The following is a 20,780-nucleotide window of genomic DNA, read 5'->3' on the forward strand; positions in this document are numbered from 1 at the left end:
AGAAGACTCGAGACTGTAATCGCTGCCAAAGGTGCTTCAACAAAGTACTGAGTAAAGGGTCTGAATACTTATGTAAATTTTATATTTCTGGTTTTTATTTGTAATAAATGTGGAATTACATTTTTTTGTGTTTTTTTTCTTTTCATTATGTGGTATTGTGTGTAGATTGATGTAGAAAAAATGAACAATTCGATTCATTTTAGAATAAGGTTGTAAGATAAACAACATTTGGAAAAAGTCAAGGGGTCTGAATACTTTCCGAAGACACAGTAACTACAATTTGGGGCTGTCTTTACCTACATGTACATGTATAATAAGACATGTTTGTGCTGCCAAATGACACATTTTTGTCACCAGCATTTTCCCCCTGGTCGTTGTTGTAAATGAGAATGTGTCCACAATCAACTTACCTAATAAATGAATAGTAAATACCAAACACAAACAGTGCACATATTACTAATAACATGTGCAATCTGTTTATTAGTGTTGCCTGCATATGATGGCAAAAGAGTTAGATATGAAGCATGACGCACTTCCCTTTTTTTACAGGAACGTGCACTCACAACCAGTTTCCTGACCCGTTAAAGTACCAATGCATCCAGCCCCAACCGCCCCTCTCTGACTCGAGCCTGTGTATTGTCAGAGGTAAGTACTGCTCGGTCTCTTTGCTTTACATTTCATACAGAGATACTTCAATTTGTACTGTTAATGTTAAAATGTCAGCCTAAAATGTATAATTGCTCTTTGTTACAATTAGGGATAACATTGTCTCAGACAATAGGGATAATATTCAGATATATTCTATTATATATTTTAAGTATAGAATCAAGGCACTCATTCAGGTGGGCACCTGTGCTATTTACTTTTGGCAAAGCTTGTGCTTTGGTTGTGTAGTTTGTATAAGGTTAGAGTACCGCTTCACTTGCACATGGAGGGGAATTCATTGTGCAAGAGCCAATGCACTGTTGGAATATCGTACACTTTTGGAATTTCACATTTCGTACTGCACTGGAAATGTGTCCCATAGTATATAGAAAGAGCCAGCAGAGGAAACACATGAGAGGTTTTGGCTCGTCTAATGTGACACAAGAAGCCTCCGAAACAGTCACATTTGGTGTGTGGTTATTTACCCCCTCACAATGTGTGGGTGAAGGTATGGTAGTGTGGTAGAGGTTCACTCCAGAGTCAAAAAGCACATCAATTGTCACCACAACAATTGCCAAATATCACACTCAGTGCAAAAATGATAGATTTAATAGACAATATTTTTTATTACAACATCTATAACACATGATCTAGTTCATATTTGCACAGGACTAGTATCACTAGATCATTATAATTATTGCCCCATGTAATACTTTTTGTCATTCAGTATTTACCGTTGTGATACAGAAGCCTGGAGGCTGTTCTAGGCTTGATGATATTTCAACTTGATGAGGGATAGCCTAATATTGGCTTTCAGTTCAGAAAGAAGTCGAAATAACAATGCACTTCAAAGAAGAAGCATAAACTGTATGCAGTCATTTAACCTCAAACTCTGACGCCCACTTGGTGGCATTTTCTAAAGGTACATTTCAGTTTCAAAACTATAAGTCCTACACATGCTTAATACTGTTAAAATGTAAGAACTGTGGGATTCTGATAAGGGAAACAATGTGACTACTACAGAGCCTGAGCTACAACCCTTGAAATGTACAGTTTTAGTTTTCTGTCGGGGGGATTTTTTGTTGGGGAATAACAGATTTCAAATTCTAGGTTTGAAATAAAATATGTCACCAATTACTGTTCCAAAAGGATAAAACAAAGATTATGATCTTTGACCTAATGATGACGCTCTAAACATGCACATATTCTCATAGGAACGCAGCCATTTTAAATGCACATGGCTTGTGCCATGTGTTTTCTTCTTACAAGAATGATAGACATAGGAGGAAACTGAAATCTCTATCTATCTATTGATGTACAGTAAATATAACCCCTGTCTGATTCCCAGTTCGTCCACTAGATAGCAGTAGGTGATCACATGATGTCTCTTGGCCACTTGAAACCATTTAGATTTTGGTTAGTGAGTCACTGTGCCAAATGGCTAAATGGATTTTCAAACCTGACATCTTAAAACGACCTTAGCAACCAGGGCTTTCAAGTTATGGAGTATAACTAATTAAAATATGACACAGGCAGGTGAGGAAACTTCAAACGTATTTTCCCATTCACTATTCCTAATGTAAACGATGAGCTCGATCAACGGCACATGTGGAGGACTCATGCAAGGTAATGTGGACGGAGAAGGAAATGCATTGCTTTACAATGACCACCAGGGTGTACCATTTCCATGCATACTAAATGCTTGCACTTCTGGTGACTTGACCTACATTTCCAACTCTTTGAATATGACCGTAGCGCATTATTTATGGTCTTTATGGTCAAATCATACTGCATTGCTAGCAGTATGATTTGAGTTGTGACAAGCTACATCACATTACACTTCAGCTTGATGTATTTATCTAGTTACTGTATTATTCACCTTTCATCTGTGGTATCATACCTAGCCTGGCTCGCTAGCATTATAAATTAATGTTGTAAAACAAAAAGTATCTTCCAAACTCGCCGGACCTGGTACCTTGTCCAAAACAAACACAGGTTTTAATTCAGTGGCACTATAGTCTGCCAAATCTTGTTTTAAAACGGTTTTCAGATCCCAGACAGGACCATGCTACCTTTTTACATGAATCTAAATGTCTGCCTGATCATAGGTTGTCTGTGTGAAGTCATTGTTACCATGGCATGGACTTCCAACAGCACCAAACTGGACAACACCACCTTGTCCCTGTTCCAGAACGTGACAGCCAGTACAGCAATCTCCATTGTCTACATTGTGGTCACCATCATCAACCTGGTAGGAAACAGCCTCTCCATGTGGCTCCTCCTCTTCCATACATCTCCCAAAACTCCCTCCATCATCTTCATGATCAACCTGACCCTGACTGACCTGACCTTGGGCCTCGTCCTACCCTTCCAGATCATGTATCAGATGCAAGGGTATAATTGGAGCCTGGGCCCGGGCATGTGCAGGTATTCTTGTTATATTCTTTTGACTATTATTTATTTATCCTCATCAGTCCCATTGCAGTAGATGTGCCTTTTACAAGCACTGGACAAGAGCCAACAACTTTCTTTCATCACGGATTAATAATGATTCATTATATTCTGATCTTCCACAGGCTCTTGACCCTGGTGTTCTTTGCCAACATGTACTGCTCAATTCTAACTATGACCGCCATCAGTGGAGACCGCTACCTGGGCATCTGCCGGCCCATGCTCTTCTGTGAGACCAGGGAAAGGAAGTCATTAGCTGTGATTGTCTGCTTCGCCATGTGGACAGTCGTCCTATTGGTCCTGTACCCACTCACTAAAACCGACCTGACGTTCCACGTTCCAGAACTCAGGATTACCACCTGCTTCGACGTTCTGAAGAGGGACATGCTTCCATCCATGGTGGCCTGGGCTGCCTTCCTCCTTGCACTGTTTGTCATCCTCTTCCTCATCCCGTTCTGCATCACTGTTTTCTGCTACATCAGCATCATCCGCAAGCTGGCCAGAGACTCCAAGACCAAACAGAAGGATAAGGCTATTGGTCTCGCGGTCACCGTCCTAACGGTCTTTACGCTCTGCTTCACTCCCAACAACATCCTCCTCCTTGCTCACACCATCCGGAGGCTCTTCTACGGGGACTCCCTCTACATGGCCTACAAGCTGACTCTCTCCCTCAGTTGCTTCAACAGCTGCCTGGACCCCTTCATCTACTACTTTGCCTCTAGGGAGTTCCGGAAGAAGTTGAGGCAGATGCTAAGGCTGAGAACACCGAGCAGTCTGGACACGGGGAAGACAGACCTGCACAGAGAGAGCCTGTACTCCGCCCAGTATGTGTCTGAGGGACAGGGTAGAGAGAACGGCAGAGTGTCTGTTAAACAACACTGTTAAAAAAGGCACTGCATTGCAGTGTTAGAGGCATCATTACAGACCCGGGTTCTGTCGCAGCCGGCCGTGACCGGGAGACACATGAGGTGGCGCACAATTGGCCAAGTGTCGTCCAGGTTAGGGGAGGGTTTGGCCGGCCGGGATGTCTTTGTCCCAGGCGCATGCACGTTCAGGCGCATGCACGTTCCTCTGACAGATTGGTGCAGCTGGCTTCCGGGTTAAGCGAGCAGTGTGTCAAGAAACCGTGTGGCTTTGAAGGGTTGTGTTTCAGAGGACGAATGAGTCTTGACCTTAACCTTTCCCGAGTCCGCATGGGAGTTGCAGTAGGACTAGACTGTAACTACAAATTGGGGAGAAAAGGGGGTAAAAATTACAACAACAAAAACTGAGAAACATTCCTGTTCAGATAATTTCACAGGAATGTTTTTGTGTGCTGTATATAGATCCAGTAACAAACCAGGCTAGATGGTGCATCAAAAAGTTAGTAAAATAGGGTAATTTATTTTGTGAAGGACTGTTGCAACTTGCATAAAGATATCAATGAGATGTGTGTGGCTAAGTGAAAGCTAGGCTCCTTTTACCGCAAATGTGATCTCTGCCTCCTGCCAATTCGGGCGGATTCATTGTTTCTTTGTGTGAATTATTAAACCTACCTACTGGGGTAATTTCAACTAAATGACATTGAATCAATGTGGAATAGACAATGAATTGATTTCTCTGCTCAGTGGGTACCTTTGTTAAATGTTTATCCATTCCCCACTAATTATATCACCAGTAATGAATTTAATGTTAATCTCCGTCATCTAGAATGTTAGGGTGTTTAAATCACAAAATTCTATTCATTCATGAAATAAATATTAATTTACCATTCTCATTCTCTGCGATTTTGATGTCATTTTCCCAATGTGGAACATTGGAACACTCCATAAGTAAATATATTTAAAAAAAATGATAATAATTGCACTTGTCTTTTCCTACTAGCACTGACTTAGCTGATTAACCTCTTATTGAGGAATTTCCTTTTTACTATGACTGTGATATACGGTCGTCCCCATCTAGCTATCTTAAGATAAATGTAGTGTAAGTCGCTCTGGATATGAGTGTCTGCTAAATTACTAAAATATAAATGTAAACATTTCTAACCTTAAAAGTGTCTGCTAAATGAGTATAATGTACAAATGTAAACATCTGAGCGTGCATAGAAAGTGAACGTTATGGCCTGTGTGCTACGATTGGGTTCAGTACTATGAAAAGTGTTGAATTTAGGAACTGTGATAAAATGTTGAGATTGTCTTATTTAGATGCATTCACCAATGTAATGATGGATATGGGAATTGCCTTTGCAAGTGCATATGTATCGGTTTGAGGTCCTGTGATTCAGATTCCTTTTGGTTTCTTGGCATGGACACGGGTAGCCTTTGCCGGCCGAGAGTACTTAGCACTTCTAAACAGAGTTCCAGTAGTAATTTACAAACCTAGCACGAACCAATTCTACATGTAGAAATGGCCTGAAATGTTGGCAGTCAGACCCCTACAAGTGGGTGGTCCCGAAAACACACCACACGGTCAGCGAGCGAAGAAACAGCAGATGAGGGGTCTTGAAAATCTGTGTCTGTTCAGATGCTACAGGTTGAGCCTGATTTAGAGGTTATCTATTTTGGCAGTTGCCAATGTATATATTGAAAATCTAAACAACAATATCTAGAAAACAATTGATCCAGATGATTAGAAAAATTATAGGCTCATCTCAAACCTCCCTTTTCTTTCAAAGATTCTAGAGAAAACTGTTGCTCAGCAGCTTTCCTTCTTCCAACAGCACCACCATGAGGCCAAACACAAGAATACTCCACAGCCCTCATACTAAACTCCAAAGCTTGAAGCCAGTTCTACTTCATTTTTTATTGTTCCCCTCTAAAAAGGGACTGATATATATCTGGGACACCAGGTGGGTAAAATTCATTATCAGGAAGAACAGAAAACCAACAGGCTCCGGGCCTCATAGTGTAAGAGTTGAATACCCCTGCTCTACAGGTTAGCTAGACTCACATCCCTGAGAATGTGTGCCAAATTCCACAACTCAGAGTCAAACAGACCAAGAGATATTAATAGGTGCCTGTTATAGACCCACCATGTGGTTGATCAGAATATGTTTTTGCATATATTGAGTCTTGACAGAGTTCTAAATATTTGTATCAAGATTTGTTACAATATGAATAACCATGTCTGATTTATATGCATTGATTTGCTTGATATTTTCTATTACATGGTGCCTTCGCTTGCTGGATCACCATGAAAGACCTGTAAATAAAGTCTACACCTTGACCACTTAGCTTAAGCGGATTTCCTTCCATTACAACTGATACAGTTCCATAATTTGGAAATAGAAAAAAAATATATAAAATCAAAGTAACTGCCAAAGAAACATGGGGAAAAATGATGAAGAGGGTTTCCATAGGACGTGCTCGACATCAAATGAAGCCCTATACTATGTTCAGCTTAAAATGGATCTGTAGCAGTTTTGAAAATGGTATTATTCTATGGTTGCCTTTGGCACCCATATGAAAATGTCAAATATGTTTTGTAATTGATAATTAAGCTTTAGACATCCAAATGTTTACCACCTGTCATTATACAATAAACATTTCCACCTGACACTATATATCAATTAAATTACAAAGGAACACTGCAAAAGTTAGACTTTTAGTCTTTTTCTAGGATAGGTCAGGTCTATGTCCCGCCTCCTGCTTTCCGTTGATATAATTCCGCTGGATGGCGCTGTCACATCAGGGACCTGGCACTGCTTAATGACAGCTGCTATTTGGAATTCTCATGCCTCTGGTAAGAAAATTACATTTTTATCTGGATGTTTTCAGACTTTTATTACGGAACGTGTTATACTCATGTTTTCTTGCAATAGTCATTATTTCAGTCAGCTGTTCAGCCCTATGTGAGATCGATGTTGTTGTTTGAGCTTGTTCTTATCAAAACATCGAGATAGAAACGAGATGAGAAATGTTAGGTAGGCCTACTACACTATTCAAATATCATGCCACACCGTCAAGACATTTACTGTACAAGTAGCCAGCCCATGACATTCGTATCGGAATGAACTAGTGAAACATGGGGGATGGGAGGCAGAGCAGAGAGGCAGAGGCGAAGAGAGAGGGATAAATGGGCACAATCTGTCTTCTCCAGCAGGTGGCGTTTTATTTTTTTTCGCTTACCAAGCGAGGAATTTTTGTATCGAGGTCAATGAGTGTGTCGAATTTGGTTAACAAAATATGTAGTGGCTTATTTACTAGGTGTGGTTTATTTAATCTGATAGACGCGTTTTAACCACGAGGTTGTTACGAATGTACTGATATAAGTAGGACACGTTTACATCCGGCAACTGAGAAAAAACACTTTATAGCCTGGTCGTCACTCTTACCACAGCATATTTCTATTTTCTTACATTGTGATTTTTAAACCTAAACTTAACCACACTGCTAACCGTATGCCTAACTTTAACGTTAAATTAAGACCAAAAATAATAGTAAATTATAGACTTTGTGGCTTTGGTAACTAATGGAAACCGTTGTGCCCTCATTGGCTAGAAGGATCCCACCTGATCTTCCCTTTTCCCGGCTGCCTTCCATTTTTGAAGATATTTATTTTTATTGTTAGAATGGCCAATGGAGTATCTGGTCAATTTAATGGAAAATCTGTGGTCCCCTTTACAACTGTGTTCACTAGTTACCACAGCCACAAGGTAATAAACACCGCCTATTTCTGCTTTAACCTAACCACACTGCTAACTTCATGCCTAATCCTACCCTTAAATTAAGACCAAGAAGCACATTTTTGTCTAATTAATTTTTACGATATCGCCCACGTTGACTTTGTGGCTGTAGTAAGAAGTGATAACACGTATTGCACACGGAATTGTGAGTGTTTATCGAAGCGTTAATTCAAACTGCGTTCTTTATGATCACTGGCAGATAACACTTATTGTACACGGAATTATTGGCTATCTGCCAGTGATCATAAACTCACGCAGTTTGAATGAACGCTTCGAGAAGCACTCAGAATTCCGTGTACAATACGTGTTATCACTTCTTACCACAGCCACAAAGTCAACGTGGGCGATATCGTAAAAATTCAGGTAGCCAATGACTAGTTGGGGTGGGCATGTTGCTCATATTTTGACCAGGAAGACTATATCCTGTGGCGGTAATACAATAGTAATTCTCAGATCAATTTGTTTTCATGCTTCGCTGTCATGTCGGGCCGAACAACGCCCTATGACCTTATTCATTATACAGCGCTACGTCTTGTGTCTTATTGCTTAAATACTTGCTTGGAAGTAGATATATTTATATTAATGGTGCATGACTTAATACACTATGGGCCGAGTATAATCAACATTTTGTAATGATAACCATTTCAGATGATATGATAGTTATTCTGTTCCACGGCCCGGTTTCCCGACAGCGATGGCATTTATATTACATGCTGACCAGACCAGACACGTTACTTGGGTCACAACATAAATGTGGAAATCCATGTTATTCAATTATTGCACCCACACTGCTGGTGAGCATCTTCGCTGCCAAGGGCTAAAATAGAACTCCTTTCTATTTCTGACAGATCGCGCTGAAAGTCCTGCCTCTCCCATCGCCTCATTGGTTATACCCACGTGGATGATTGAAAGACTAACTGTTTTGCTGGTCGTTGTGGTAATACTATGAAAGTATAGATTGCGATCACCATATAAGTTCAAAGATGAAAAAGCCTGGAAGGAGGAGAGATGACTTGAAACAATTCAGTTGGCCGTTTTATGTGTGGATTAATTGTCGGAGTAGAGGACCTTGTGCATTTCAGGTAAAATAACAACTCAATGTTTATATCCCAGGACCAATTAGCTAGCAACAGCAAGCTAGCTAAATAACACAAATTAGCTAGCAGGTGCAAGCTAACTAGCTAAATTGCCATACATGTTTAATGTTTTTCGACCTGTCCCCAAATTAATGTCATTGGTTCAGAGTTTTTTGATATTTTAACCTGCGTGCCGTGATAGCGTTTGGTGTAGGGAGACTATACATTTATGCACAATGGCGCACGCAGCCGGTTTGGTGGGCTTACGAGTGTTTTTAACATGCATCTTTCCTACAACGACCGAAGATGTAACTTGTGTTTTCCAAAACGCCACTCGAGAACGTACGCTAAAAAGTGCATTGTTTAGCCATATGTCGATACTCTACTGTGTAGCACCCACTTGAGTGATGCTATACTGCTGCTGAAAACTCACGATACAGGCGATTGTATTAGAATTTACATTCATTCTCCATTCCTTACATTTACACCTTTGGTTTAAATTCATATAATTCGCAACTCCAACAGCTTATTTGTTTCTTCTGATGACAGGCGTTGTCTTTTACCCAGGTACACACACTCCTGGGAGATGACAGCATGGGTACTAATTATCCTATTTAAATATGTGACAGCCAGCAAGGTGCAGAATTACACACCAAGGGATTGTTCAGTAGAGCACTATGATTAAGGATGTTGCAGATACATTTTAAACTGATTTTAAATGGGTTAAGTGCAAACCCATTTAAGTGCATGTCTAGTTCACAATCGGTCAAATAACAAACACCATCATTGTTCTTACTCCAGATATCTGCACAGTCTTGTTTAGTGCACACATTTAAGACAGCCCCATGCCATTTTTCAGGAGTCAGATGTATCTGGTAGAAAAACACACATTTGTGACTTTACTCTCTATTTTATATTTATATATAAAGTTTTTCTGTACTTTACCATGTCCATCTCAAATCAAATTGTATTTGTCACATACACATGGTTAGCAGATGTTAATGCGAGTGTAGAGAAATGCTTCTGGTTCCCGATAGTGCAGTAATATCTAACATGGAATCTAACAGTTCCACAACAACTACCTGATACACACAAATCTAAAAGGGGTGAATGAGAATATGTACATATAAATATATGGATGAGCGATGGCTGAGCAGCATAGGCAAGGTGCAATAGATGGTATAAAATACAGTTGAAGTCGGAGGTTTACGTACACCTTGTCAAATACATATAAAATCAGTTTCACAATTCCTGGCATTTTAATCAGAGTAACAATTCCCTGTTTTAGGTCAGTTAGGATCACCACTTTATTTTAAGAATGTGAAATGTCAGAATAATAGTAGAGAATGATTTATTTCAGCATTTATTTCTTTCATCACATTCCCAGGGGGTCAGAAGTTTAGATGCACTCAAGTAGTATTTGGTAGCATTGCCTTTAAATGGTTTAACTTGGGTCAAACGTTTCAGGTAGCCTTCGTCAAGCTTCCCACAATAAGTTGGGTGATTTTGGCCCATTCCTCCTGACAGAGCTGGTGTAACTGAGTCAGGTTTGTAAGGCCTCCTTGCTCGCACATGCTTTTTCAGTTTTGCACACAAATTCTCAATAGAATTGAGGTCAGGGCTTTGTGATGGCCACTCCAATACCTTGACTTTGTTGTCCTTAAGGTATTTTGCCACAACATTGGAAGTATGCTAGGGGTCATTGTCCATTTGGAAGACCCATTTGCGACCAAGCTTTAACTTCCTGACTGATGTCTTGAGATGTTGCTTCAATATATCCATGTAATTTTCCTTCCACATTATGCCATCTATTTTGTGAAGTGCACCAGGCCCTCCTGCAGCAAAGCCCCCCCACAACATGATGCTGCCACCTGCGTGCTTCATGGTTGGGATGGTGTTCTTCGGCTTGCAAGCTTTCCCCTTTTCCTCCAAACATAACGATGGTCCTTATGGCCAAACAGTTCTATTTTTGTTTCATCGGACCAAAGGACGTTTCTCCAAAAAGTACAATATTTGTCCCCATATGCAGTTGCAAACCAGAGTCTGGTTTTTTTATGGTGGTTTTGGAGCAGTGGCTTTTCTCCCAAGGAAGAACATTACTTGTGGAGGTCTACACTTTTTTCTTCTGAGGTCTTGGCTGATTTCTTTTGATTTTCCCATGATGTCAAGCAAAGAGGAACAGAGTTTGAAGGTAGGCCTTGAAATACATCCACAGATACACCCCCAATTGACTCAAATGATGTCAATTAGCCCATCAGAAGCTTCTAAAGCTGTCACATAATTTTCATGAATTTTCCAAGCTGTTCAAAGGCACAGTCAACTTAGTGTATGTAAACTTCTGACCCACTGGATTTGTGATACAGTGAAATAATCTGTCTAAACAATTGTTGTAAAAATTACTTGTCATGCACAAAGGTCCTAACCGTCTTGCCAAAACTATAGTTTGTTAACAAGACATTTGTGGAGTGGTTGAAAAATGAGTTTTAATGACTGTAAACTTCCGACTTCAACTGTACATATGAGATGAGTAATTTAAGTGGCATTGTTTAAAGTGACTAGTGATCCATTTGTTAAAGTGGTCAGTGATTGGGTCTCCATGTAGGCAGCAGCCTCTGAGTAGGTGATTGCTATTTAGCAGTCTGATGGCCTTGAGATAGAAGCTGTACTTCAGTCTCTCGGTCCCAGTTTTGATGCACCTGTACTGACCTTACCTTCTGGATGGTAGCAGTGTGAACAGGCAGTGGCTCGGGTGGTTGTTGTCTTTGGTTTTTGCCTTCCTGTGACATTGGGTGCTATAGGTGTCATGGAGGGCAGGTAGTTTGCCAATGGTGATACGTTGTGCAGACTGCACCACTCTCTGGAGAGCCTTGCGGTTGAGGGCTAAGAAGTTTCCGTACCAGGCTGTGATGCATCCCGACAGGATGCTCTCGATTGTGGATATGTAACAGTTAGTCAGGGTTTTGGGTGACAAGCCAAATTTCTTCAGCCTGCTGAGGTTGAAGAGGCGCTACTGTGCCTTGTCCACCCACACAGACAGTGTGGTGAAACATTTCAGTTTGTCTTTGATGCCTATGCCGAGGAACTTTAAACATTCCACTTTCTCCGCTGCTGTCCCTTCGATGTAGATAGGGGGGCTAATCTAATCCTGCTACAACAGGGCTAATCTAATTTCCACCGTGAGTACACTTCCAATTGAAAGTTCACAGAAAACAAATGAATGCTACACATTTCGACCGTCTTTTTCAGGCAGTGCTTGTACATCTCAATGGCCCTATAGGCCTCCCTCTCTATTCAACTACAGCTATTATAACTGGCTAATGATATGCTATTATTTGCTTCCCTAAATAAGGCATTGCCCCTTTATTAAGAGCAATTGCCTGACAGCATGGACATGCTCTTGCCGATATTTTACATTTTTATATACCGAATGCACTGCAAGTCTATGGTGTAGTTGTACAGATATTGTGATGCAGTATCTACATGTCTCCCTTTTCAACAGAAACTCTGAAACGTCACTGGACACATCTATACTCATAGCTCTACACTGAAACACACACCAGCTCCTGTGGGATGATGTGAAGAGATGATAGCAGAACCTACAGTCACCTCCAGGTCCTCAGTACAGAAGTAAGCAACGTTCTTATTAACACTATTTCATAGATGGTGTTTTAACTTTCCACTCTCTGAAACCTCTTAATCACGCTGATTATGGAAAGATTGTAGCCAGGGTGCCTGACTGTTTCTGTTATAAACAATGCAAATGTTTTGTCTTAGCAAATAAGACAACAACAGATTGTCTAAAGCAGAAACAGACTTGCACTCAGGCTAATGCTGTTGTCATAGCAGTAATATAATCTATTGTGTTGGCGTCCAGTCAGTTATAGATATGCCTAGTAGCTTTCCAGATATGCACTCAGTTGCGCAGCAGTAGATGTAATAGTTGACGATGGGCGGCTCCAGAGAGGGTCTTGATGGTGCTGAAGTGGTATATAGACCATAGATTACAACCAAGCAAACTCTAAACTACCCAAGTAAAAATGACTGGTGCCCCACTGGAGTTGACACCTGATATATAAATTGTTAGATTGCGTGCACTGGAACACTTCTCTGAACTATCATGCGGTGATGGGACATGCCATGCTGGCCAGACAGCATCAGATAAATGGGAAAGAGGGATGCTGTTTCACTCGCTTGGCTGCTTTATCAAAGGTTTGGAATTCTGACCCAGTTTTGTTTTTTTATTGAACCTTTATTTAACTAAGCAAGTCCGTTAAGAACAAATTCTACAATGACGGCCAAACCCTAACCCGGACGACGCTGGGCCAATTGTGCACCGCTCTATGGGACTCCCAATCACGGCCGGTTGTGATACAGCCTGGAACCGAACCAGGGTTTGTAGTGATTCACTGAGATGCTGTGCCACTCGGGTTGTCATGTCAACACAGCTGTCAGTACTACGAAGCACAACCCACTATCAGGGTTGAGAGAACAGAGACTAGCACAACAGGAGATGTATACACATTATTGTACATGGTGAACCCAAACCTCTCCCTGACCAGTTTCAACATGAACTGTGCTAGCTAACATAGCTAGTTTGTTGCTAGCTTGGTTTGCTCATTGCTACAGTAGCTAGCTGCATTGGTGTTTGCATTGTCCGATTTGCTAGCTAGCTAAATTGTACAGGCTGCATTTCTTGTATATACATGCTGTTACAATAACCAAACAGTTGGATAAACAAATCATTTGTGAAACCACAATGTAATGCAGCAGATGGCATGGGGTGAGTTTAGAATGTTCGAACAAGCAGCTTTAATTTGATTGGCTGTTGCATGCCGTTTTAATTGTGTTTGAGTTCATGTAACAACAAACTTGCTTGAGATGTCACCTGCAACATAAATTGTGTGAAAGTTGCTTCATGTAACCCTAGCCTAAAGGCATCAGCCTGCTTCTGTTCGGCTGACTAGGCAAACCTAACGTGTGCTCGCATACTCCCTTAAAAGACTTTCAGTGAAAAAAGCGTTAATAGTACTATTTGTCCATCTCGAGATGCCGTAGTCAGAATTCATCTAAAATAACTCAAGAAATGTGTCATTCCTGTTGCTGTTTTTGCTTACTAATATGTTTGGTGCAGTATTTAACAAGTGGAAAAATTTAAGCTGAAAACTAGTCGTCTCTTGTCGAATGACAACAAACACTTAATTGAAGAATCCCTACTTTGGTACCAATCACCAATTGAGGGACATAGACTTCAGTTACCGACTTCGGCTTGCCTCGAAGAAACAAATGTGCTCACAAACAGCCGGAAAAACCTTTATCAGACACATTTTTGTTGTTGAAATAACGTCACAAAATGTAATCATAATGATGCCCAAACTGTTTTCGGATGGGAAGCATGCAGACGCCTTAAGGCCTGCCCGTAATGCCGGCCCTCTCTATGCAGAAAATCCACTATCTACAGTTGATTAAATACAGGCCTAGGTTATACAGGCCTAGGTTAATCATTTTCTGAATAATGCCCTGTGTGGTAGTTGTCCATCATTATCATCTGTGATTTTCCCAGTGAGAACTTGGCTGTGGATGCAAACTCCTCTGGAGCTGTCAATCACACAGTGGGTGGAGCCCGGAATGAGAACAGACAGAAGATTTTGGTGGGTGCTGATAATTTACATATTCCAATCTCACCTCTGGTCATGTAGCATTTCAATGCTGGTCATTTACACATTGTAGCATTTCAATGCTGGTCATTTACACATTGTAGCATTTCAATGCTGGTCATTTACATATAATAGGATCCACAGGAGACTGGTGAGCGAAGGACAGGCTCATAATAACAGCTGGAATGGAATGGTATCAAACACCTAATCCATGTGTTTTGATTCTGTTTATTCAGTTCTAGGGATTATTATGAGCCCGTCCTCCCAATTAAGCTTCCACCGGCCGCCTATGATAAGATCTACAATGGCACAGATACATATTACACAGGCTACTTTACAGCCTACTACCAGGATGGGTTGTGCTTTGATTGGGGAACACTGGTGAATACTTTCTTGTTCAGTTAACATGATAATCAGATAAGGATATCAAAAATTGTTTAGTAAAGAATTTACTATGTAGACTTTGTATATAGACTTTGGGTACTCAGCCAAGAATGTTCCAGAAACGGTCTGTAAATATTCCTGTTTGGGTGTCTGTGTTTTGGTTGGCGGTCTCCCTGTATTTATCCCTTCAGAGAGGGAAGAGGAGGGCACGGGGGGGCTCTGAGAATGCCAAACGCAGACGCACCAAGGTAACCAATGGCAGTCTGGGTCGGGCACAGAACAGACACCTCAAACATGGGGACATTGAGGCTGTCACATTGTTCGAGGTGGTCACCATGGGCAGGAGTGCCATGCAGGTACGAATAAACCCACTGGGCACACTGGTTGAATCAACATTGTTTCCATGTCATTTTAATGAAATTACAGTGAACCAATGTGGAATAGATGTTGAATTTACGTCTGTGCCTAGTGGGAAGATCTATTTTTTTGTCATAATAATCCCTCCAACAATGCTGTATGATCTTTAGGACTTGGACTTGTATCTGACACCTTTGTTTCTACATGTAAAGTGGGAGAGTTTGTCTGTCTTCCCTGCAGGCTGTAGTTGATGATTGGATTGAGGCGTACATCACAGACAGAGACTCTGGCCTCCTGGACCTCATTAGCTTCTTCATCCAGTGTTCCGGTTGCAAAGGCAAGCACACACACACACGCACACACACACGCACAAAACACCCAACCCTCCCCAACACCCACCAAATGCATACATGATTAGAAGAAGTTAACTATATAAGGGAATATTTCATGTAATGTAGTATGAGGTATTTGAATAAAAGTTGTTACATACTGTAGTGCTTGTCACCCTTTCCAGGTTTGGTGACAGCTGAGATGTTCCAAAGCAGGCAGGATGATGTCATGAGGAAGATGATGGAGGAATTGGATGAGGTGTGGGTTTGGCAGTCATTGTGTCCTCTCTGTCTACCATCTATATTTGAAGAGTTTTGTTGCAAAATGTAATACCAACCCATTTTTCAACAACAAAAATCTGAAATGCTTATGGGTACCTTTGTGTGTAAAATATTACTGTTCTCAGAATGTATATAATAATTGTTTAGCTGTTTATCTATCCACTTAGCAGGAATGAAATGTCTATATCATAAATATCTCATTACTGTATTGATTTATTTTTTTAAATATAAAAATATTGTGAGAGGGACTGATTGAAATTTACAGTACGGTTACCTGGAGGAGAATGGTCATGCTTTTTCAATTTCAGTCAAGGGAAGGGTTTAGATTTTTAAAATAATTTTAAAAAATCTACTCCAGGGGGGCCATGTTTCTCAGTGTTTTAGAATTAGTTGCTTATTAGGCTACCTATCGGGTGTGTGCCTGATGTCGCTCCTCACCTCTGATTTTCCACTGGGCCCTTAATATTACTCCTATAGGCTATTTAGTATGGTCTCAATCAAATTATCCATAGGCTATGAAGTGCATGCTCAGAGAAGCACAGAGCAAAGTTGTATTTCTAAGAGAGCTGCTTGGATAGTGTATATACAACTAGCCTGCCTTACACACTGCAATGAATATTCCAACCCTGAGCCCCGGCCTGCTCTGCTCTTGCTGGTCAAAAGAGGCCTACCTCTTATTCCTATTTAAGAAATAAGAGGTAGGTCTACCTGTTTGACAAAGTTAGGCTATATAGGCTGCTATATCCATAGATGTCAGTCAATTCCTCCACCCACCATGTGCTCTTTAAATAGCCTATATGTCAAGGGCTGTTAAGTTCATACCAAGACTCTATTTGAGGGGGTATGAGTGGGTATGCCATAGGCCTACTTTTTATTAAAGGAAACAGCAAAAAGCACAGGCCTAACCCTTGAACGCACCAATTTGTAAGTCGCTCTGGATAAGAGCGTCTGCTAAATGACTTAAATGTAAATGTTAGCTTAAGATTTTGAAGAAAATAAAACTGATCCAATTATATAAAGTGATCTATAACAGCGTTTTGGTCCGTGATGCTTTAATTATTGTTTTGTTTCTTTGACACTCCGAGGCTGACTTTGATTGGGAAGTAATCTAATTCTGTCATTATCAATTGATAAAGCTATTCACTTTATGTAAAATAGATGTTTTAACCCAGACAACTTTTTTTGTGGGAAACACTTGTGACCTTCTCTCGTTGGGTTAAGCCACGGAAGAAGAGTAGTCAGCAGTTAAAGCATACATTTGGGGGTGGAAAGGTAGGCCTAACTTTTGAAAGTACCGTGCTCAGATTTCATTATTTGCAAATGAGACACACTGATTTGGCATTGGATAAATAGGATAGATTCATGCAACGCTTTTACTTTAAAATAGATCTTTTCTCCTCTACTCTTTCCCATGGTGGTCTGTGAAACCACAACCTTCTGACCTGCAGCCCTGTGCGCTATCAAAGTTCTTAAGTTGCCATGTAATGCTTACAGGACGAAGAACAGTTTCTAAAACGGCATATCTACAGTGCTTTGCAAGAGTATTCATCCCCCTTGGCGTTTTTCCTATTTTGTTGCATTACAACCTGTAATTTAAATTGATTTTTATTTGGATTTAATGTAATGGACAAACACAAAATAGTCCAAATTGGTGACGTGAAATGAAAAAAATTACTTAAAAAATAAAAGGAATATAAAAAAAAAGGCGTGCATATGTATTCGCCCCTAAATAAGTTCTGGTGCAACCAATTACCTTCAGAAGTCACATAATTAGTTAAAGTCCATCTGAGTCACATTTGTCACATGATCTCATTTTATACATGTATATATATATACCTGTTCTGAAAGGCCACAGAGTCTGCAACACCAAGTAAGCGGCACCATGAAGACCAATGAGCTCGCCAAACAGGTCAGGGACAAAGTTGTGGAGAAGTACAGATCAGGATTGGGTTTAAAAAAACATCACACGGAGAACCATTAAATCCATTATTTAAAAAAATGAAAATATGGCACCACAACAAACCTGCCAAGAGTGACTGCCCACCAAGACTCATGGACCAAGCAAGGAGGGCATTAATCAGAGGCAACAAAGAGACCAAACAAACCTTGAAGGAGCTGCAAAGCTCCACAGCGGAGATTGGAGTATCTGTCAATAGGACCACTTTAAGCTGTACACTCCACAAAGATGGATTTACAGAAGAATGGCCAGGAAAAAGCCATTGCTTGAAGAAAATAAGCAAACACATTTGGTGTTCGCCAAAAGGCATGTGGGAGACTCCCCAAACATATGAAAGAAGGTACTCAGATGAGACTAAAATTGAGCTTTTAAGCCATCAAGGAAAACCCAACAACTCTCATCACCTGAGAACACCATCCCCACAGTGAAGCATGGTGGTGCAGCATCATGCTTGGGGATGTTTGTCATCGGCAGGGACTGGGAAACTGGTAAGAATTGAAGGAATAATGGATGCCGCTAAATACAGGGAAATTCTTGAGGGGGAACCTGTTTCAGTCTTCCAGAGATTTGAGACTGGGACAGAGGTTCACCTTCCAGCGGGACAATGACCCTAAGCATACTGCTAAAGCAACACTCGAGTGGTTTAAGGGGAAACATTTAAATGTCTTGGAATGGCCTAGTCAAAGCACAGACGTCAATCCAATTGAGAATATGTGGTATGACTTAAAGATTGCTGTACACCAGCAGGACCCATCCAACTTGAAGGAGCTGGAGCGGTTTTGCCTAGAAGAATGGGCAAAAATCCCAGTGGCTAGATGTGCCAAGCTTATAGAGACATACCCGAAGAGACTTGCAGCTGTAATTGCTGCAAAAGGTGGCTTTACAAAGTATTGACTTGGGGGGGGGTGAATAGTTATGCACGCTCAAGTTTTCAGTAAATTGTTTTGTCTTATTTCCTGTTTGTTTCACAAAAAAATTTGCACCTTCAAAGTGGTAGTATGTTGTAAATTAAATGATACTAATCCCCCAAAAATCAATTTTAATTCCAGGTTGTAAGGCAAGAAAATAGAAAAAATGCCAAGGGGGATGAATACTTTCGCAAGCTACTGTAAGCCTCTGGTCTGTCCAAGAAGTGAGGGTTATTTTCTCAGTAGACATGTTCTCTGCTATCCACTTTCTTTAAATTATTATTTTGGGGATAGGGGAGTGTCCTTTTTTTTTTGTTTTTCAAGTGCTCAGGGAGGGTTAAGGTGAAATATATTTTGCTGATGGGAGGGCCATCCATTTTCATTTCAGAGAGGTCTGATTTTTCTCCATGTAACCTGTATAAATAACGTTCAATCCCTAATTTGTACAGTTATTTTTATAAAAAAAGATATTTGTCTCATTTGATTGTGTAAACCCTAGCAGTGCTTCAAGATTATGGCAGATATATATGCCGTTTTGCAACAACATGATTATTTCTCTGAAATGAACTCTGATAAATAATTGTGTGTGTGTCAGGATTCAGGCTTGCAGTATAAAAGATTCCTGGCCTTCCCCTGGATCCTCACAGTCACGTGGCCCATGGACATGGTCAGTTTCAGATACGTATTTACATTTAATAAATTAAAGCACTTAACATGAAAATGGGGAACTAGATTTGTAAAGTCCCGCACTTCAAGTTTAGTCAAGTTCAAGTTTTCATAGCTACCAATATTCCCTCACTTAGTTTCCCTCTCTCTGTGTCTCTTTCCATCTCTCTCTGTGTGTTTGTGCGTCTGTCTGTGTAGGACAGTGGGGAATATCCTCTCACCATGTCTGGTCCGTACTGGCGCCGGTTCCGTGGTGAGTTCTGTGAGTTTGTGTCGGTGTTGGTAACCCAGTGTCAATACAATGTGATCTTTGACAGCTACCTCATGGACACACTCATCTCTCTGCTCACCGAGCTGTCCGACTCCCGTGTACGAGCCTTCAGACACACCTGTACATTGGCAGGTAACAAAAACACACACACTGGCAGGTTGCGCGCTCGCACACACACACACACCCCTGCACTCTGGCAGATGTCACACACGCATGGCAAAGCACCTCTAAAGATGCCCAAGGGGGGTGATGACGTCTGAAGTGTGAAACTACTAATGACTCAATAATTCATGCCTTCTGGGAATGTTAAAATGTCCGAAAGTTATGGGTTGTAAAGATGGGTGTCAGAAGTATTACAATGTATATGTACTCTTTAATCTGTCTGCATATTTCAAGATGGTCATATGAGGGTGTAGTGAGATACCCAATGGGTTGGACAATACTTTCCTCATCAATCAGAAAGAAAAAATGTAAATAGTTTAAATATATCTTTAAACTGGAAATGTTCCAATCCTCTGTTGTTCACACAATGGAAAGATCAAATGCTTTACAATCTAAAAATTGAAAGTGGGCGACAGAGATTTTGAGGCCATGTGGTGAAAAGTGGTACGGGAGCTGGAGATGTGGGTCTTGGCAGGTGTGATGTAGTTGATGTTTGTATGATGTTGTCGTTTGTATGTTTTGTATTTATAAAAGACTGTATTTAATCATATTAAAAAAAGAGTGCAATAGAGCAAGGAGTTGCAGCTGTAGCAACCTCCACTAGGATGTTGAATCTGTATGACTTCCTCCTGTTGTGACCCCCATAGCAATGAAGTTGCTAAGCTCTCTGATTGGAGTAGCCCTTAGTCTGAGTGTGAGTATAGAGAACAGCCAGAGACTGGGCGAGGTGGAGAGAACCAAGACATCAGGAAGACGCAACTCACCAAGACTGGAGAGAATACACAGGAAGACCACAGAGGTGAGTGTGTGTGTGTCAGTGCAGGTGTGTGTGTGTGTGTGTGTTATGTCACACCACATTTTACATGTAACTTCTTCAGCTGCAGGATAGAAGGGTGGAGATAGAGAACATGATGGATGCCATATTCAAAGGAGTCTTCCTGAAGAGGTACCGGTAAGCATGCTATTTACTCTACT

At 40.8% G+C, this 20,780-nt stretch overlaps 2 protein-coding genes across 8 annotated transcripts in view; both read left to right on the plus strand.

Annotated features, from left to right (window-relative positions):
• The first annotated feature begins 554 nt into the window (after window positions 1-554).
• LOC124041360 (P2Y purinoceptor 8-like) lies at window positions 555-4,848 on the plus strand. Of its 4 annotated transcripts, none has more exons than XM_046358884.1 (3): window positions 555-645; window positions 2,754-3,072; window positions 3,222-4,848. In XM_046358884.1, exons 2-3 carry the CDS (start codon window positions 2,780-2,782, stop codon window positions 3,979-3,981), a joined length of 1,053 nt encoding a protein of 350 aa, XP_046214840.1. In that variant the 5' UTR covers window positions 555-645; window positions 2,754-2,779; the 3' UTR covers window positions 3,982-4,848. The 4 variants fall into 4 exon arrangements, with proteins under 4 accessions (XP_046214840.1, XP_046214848.1, XP_046214833.1 ...); XM_046358892.1 differs by lacking the exon at window positions 555-645 and having other exon boundaries at window positions 664-2,896; window positions 3,020-3,072; XM_046358877.1 differs by lacking the exon at window positions 555-645 and adding an exon at window positions 665-2,271.
• Window positions 4,849-6,702: 1,854 nt separating this feature from the next.
• The window catches only part of si:ch211-269e2.1 (cohesin subunit SA-2), a 47,689-nt gene continuing 33,611 nt past the window's right edge, over window positions 6,703-20,780 (plus strand). For 2 of the 4 annotated variants that reach the window (XR_006839919.1, XM_046358788.1), the window contains exons 1-10: window positions 6,703-6,816; window positions 12,335-12,462; window positions 14,396-14,483; window positions 15,065-15,229; window positions 15,471-15,567; window positions 15,745-15,818; window positions 19,302-19,373; window positions 19,571-19,775; window positions 20,453-20,604; window positions 20,684-20,757. Coding sequence is in view for 3 of the 4 variants with exons in the window: in XM_046358788.1 (XP_046214744.1) it covers window positions 12,419-12,462; window positions 14,396-14,483; window positions 15,065-15,229; window positions 15,471-15,567; window positions 15,745-15,818; window positions 19,302-19,373; window positions 19,571-19,775; window positions 20,453-20,604; window positions 20,684-20,757 (971 nt within the window). In the remaining variant the exon portion in view is untranslated. Of the gene's footprint in view, window positions 6,817-7,413; window positions 7,730-8,607; window positions 8,842-12,334; window positions 12,463-14,395; window positions 14,484-15,064; window positions 15,230-15,470; window positions 15,568-15,744; window positions 15,819-19,301; window positions 19,374-19,570; window positions 19,776-20,452; window positions 20,605-20,683; window positions 20,758-20,780 lie in introns of those variants that run through there. The other 2 variants (XM_046358807.1, XM_046358797.1) reach the window with 2 other exon arrangements.

This window comes from Oncorhynchus gorbuscha, linkage group LG01 (assembly GCF_021184085.1).
Source record: "Oncorhynchus gorbuscha isolate QuinsamMale2020 ecotype Even-year linkage group LG01, OgorEven_v1.0, whole genome shotgun sequence".
NCBI classification, from domain to species: domain Eukaryota; kingdom Metazoa; phylum Chordata; class Actinopteri; order Salmoniformes; family Salmonidae; genus Oncorhynchus; species Oncorhynchus gorbuscha.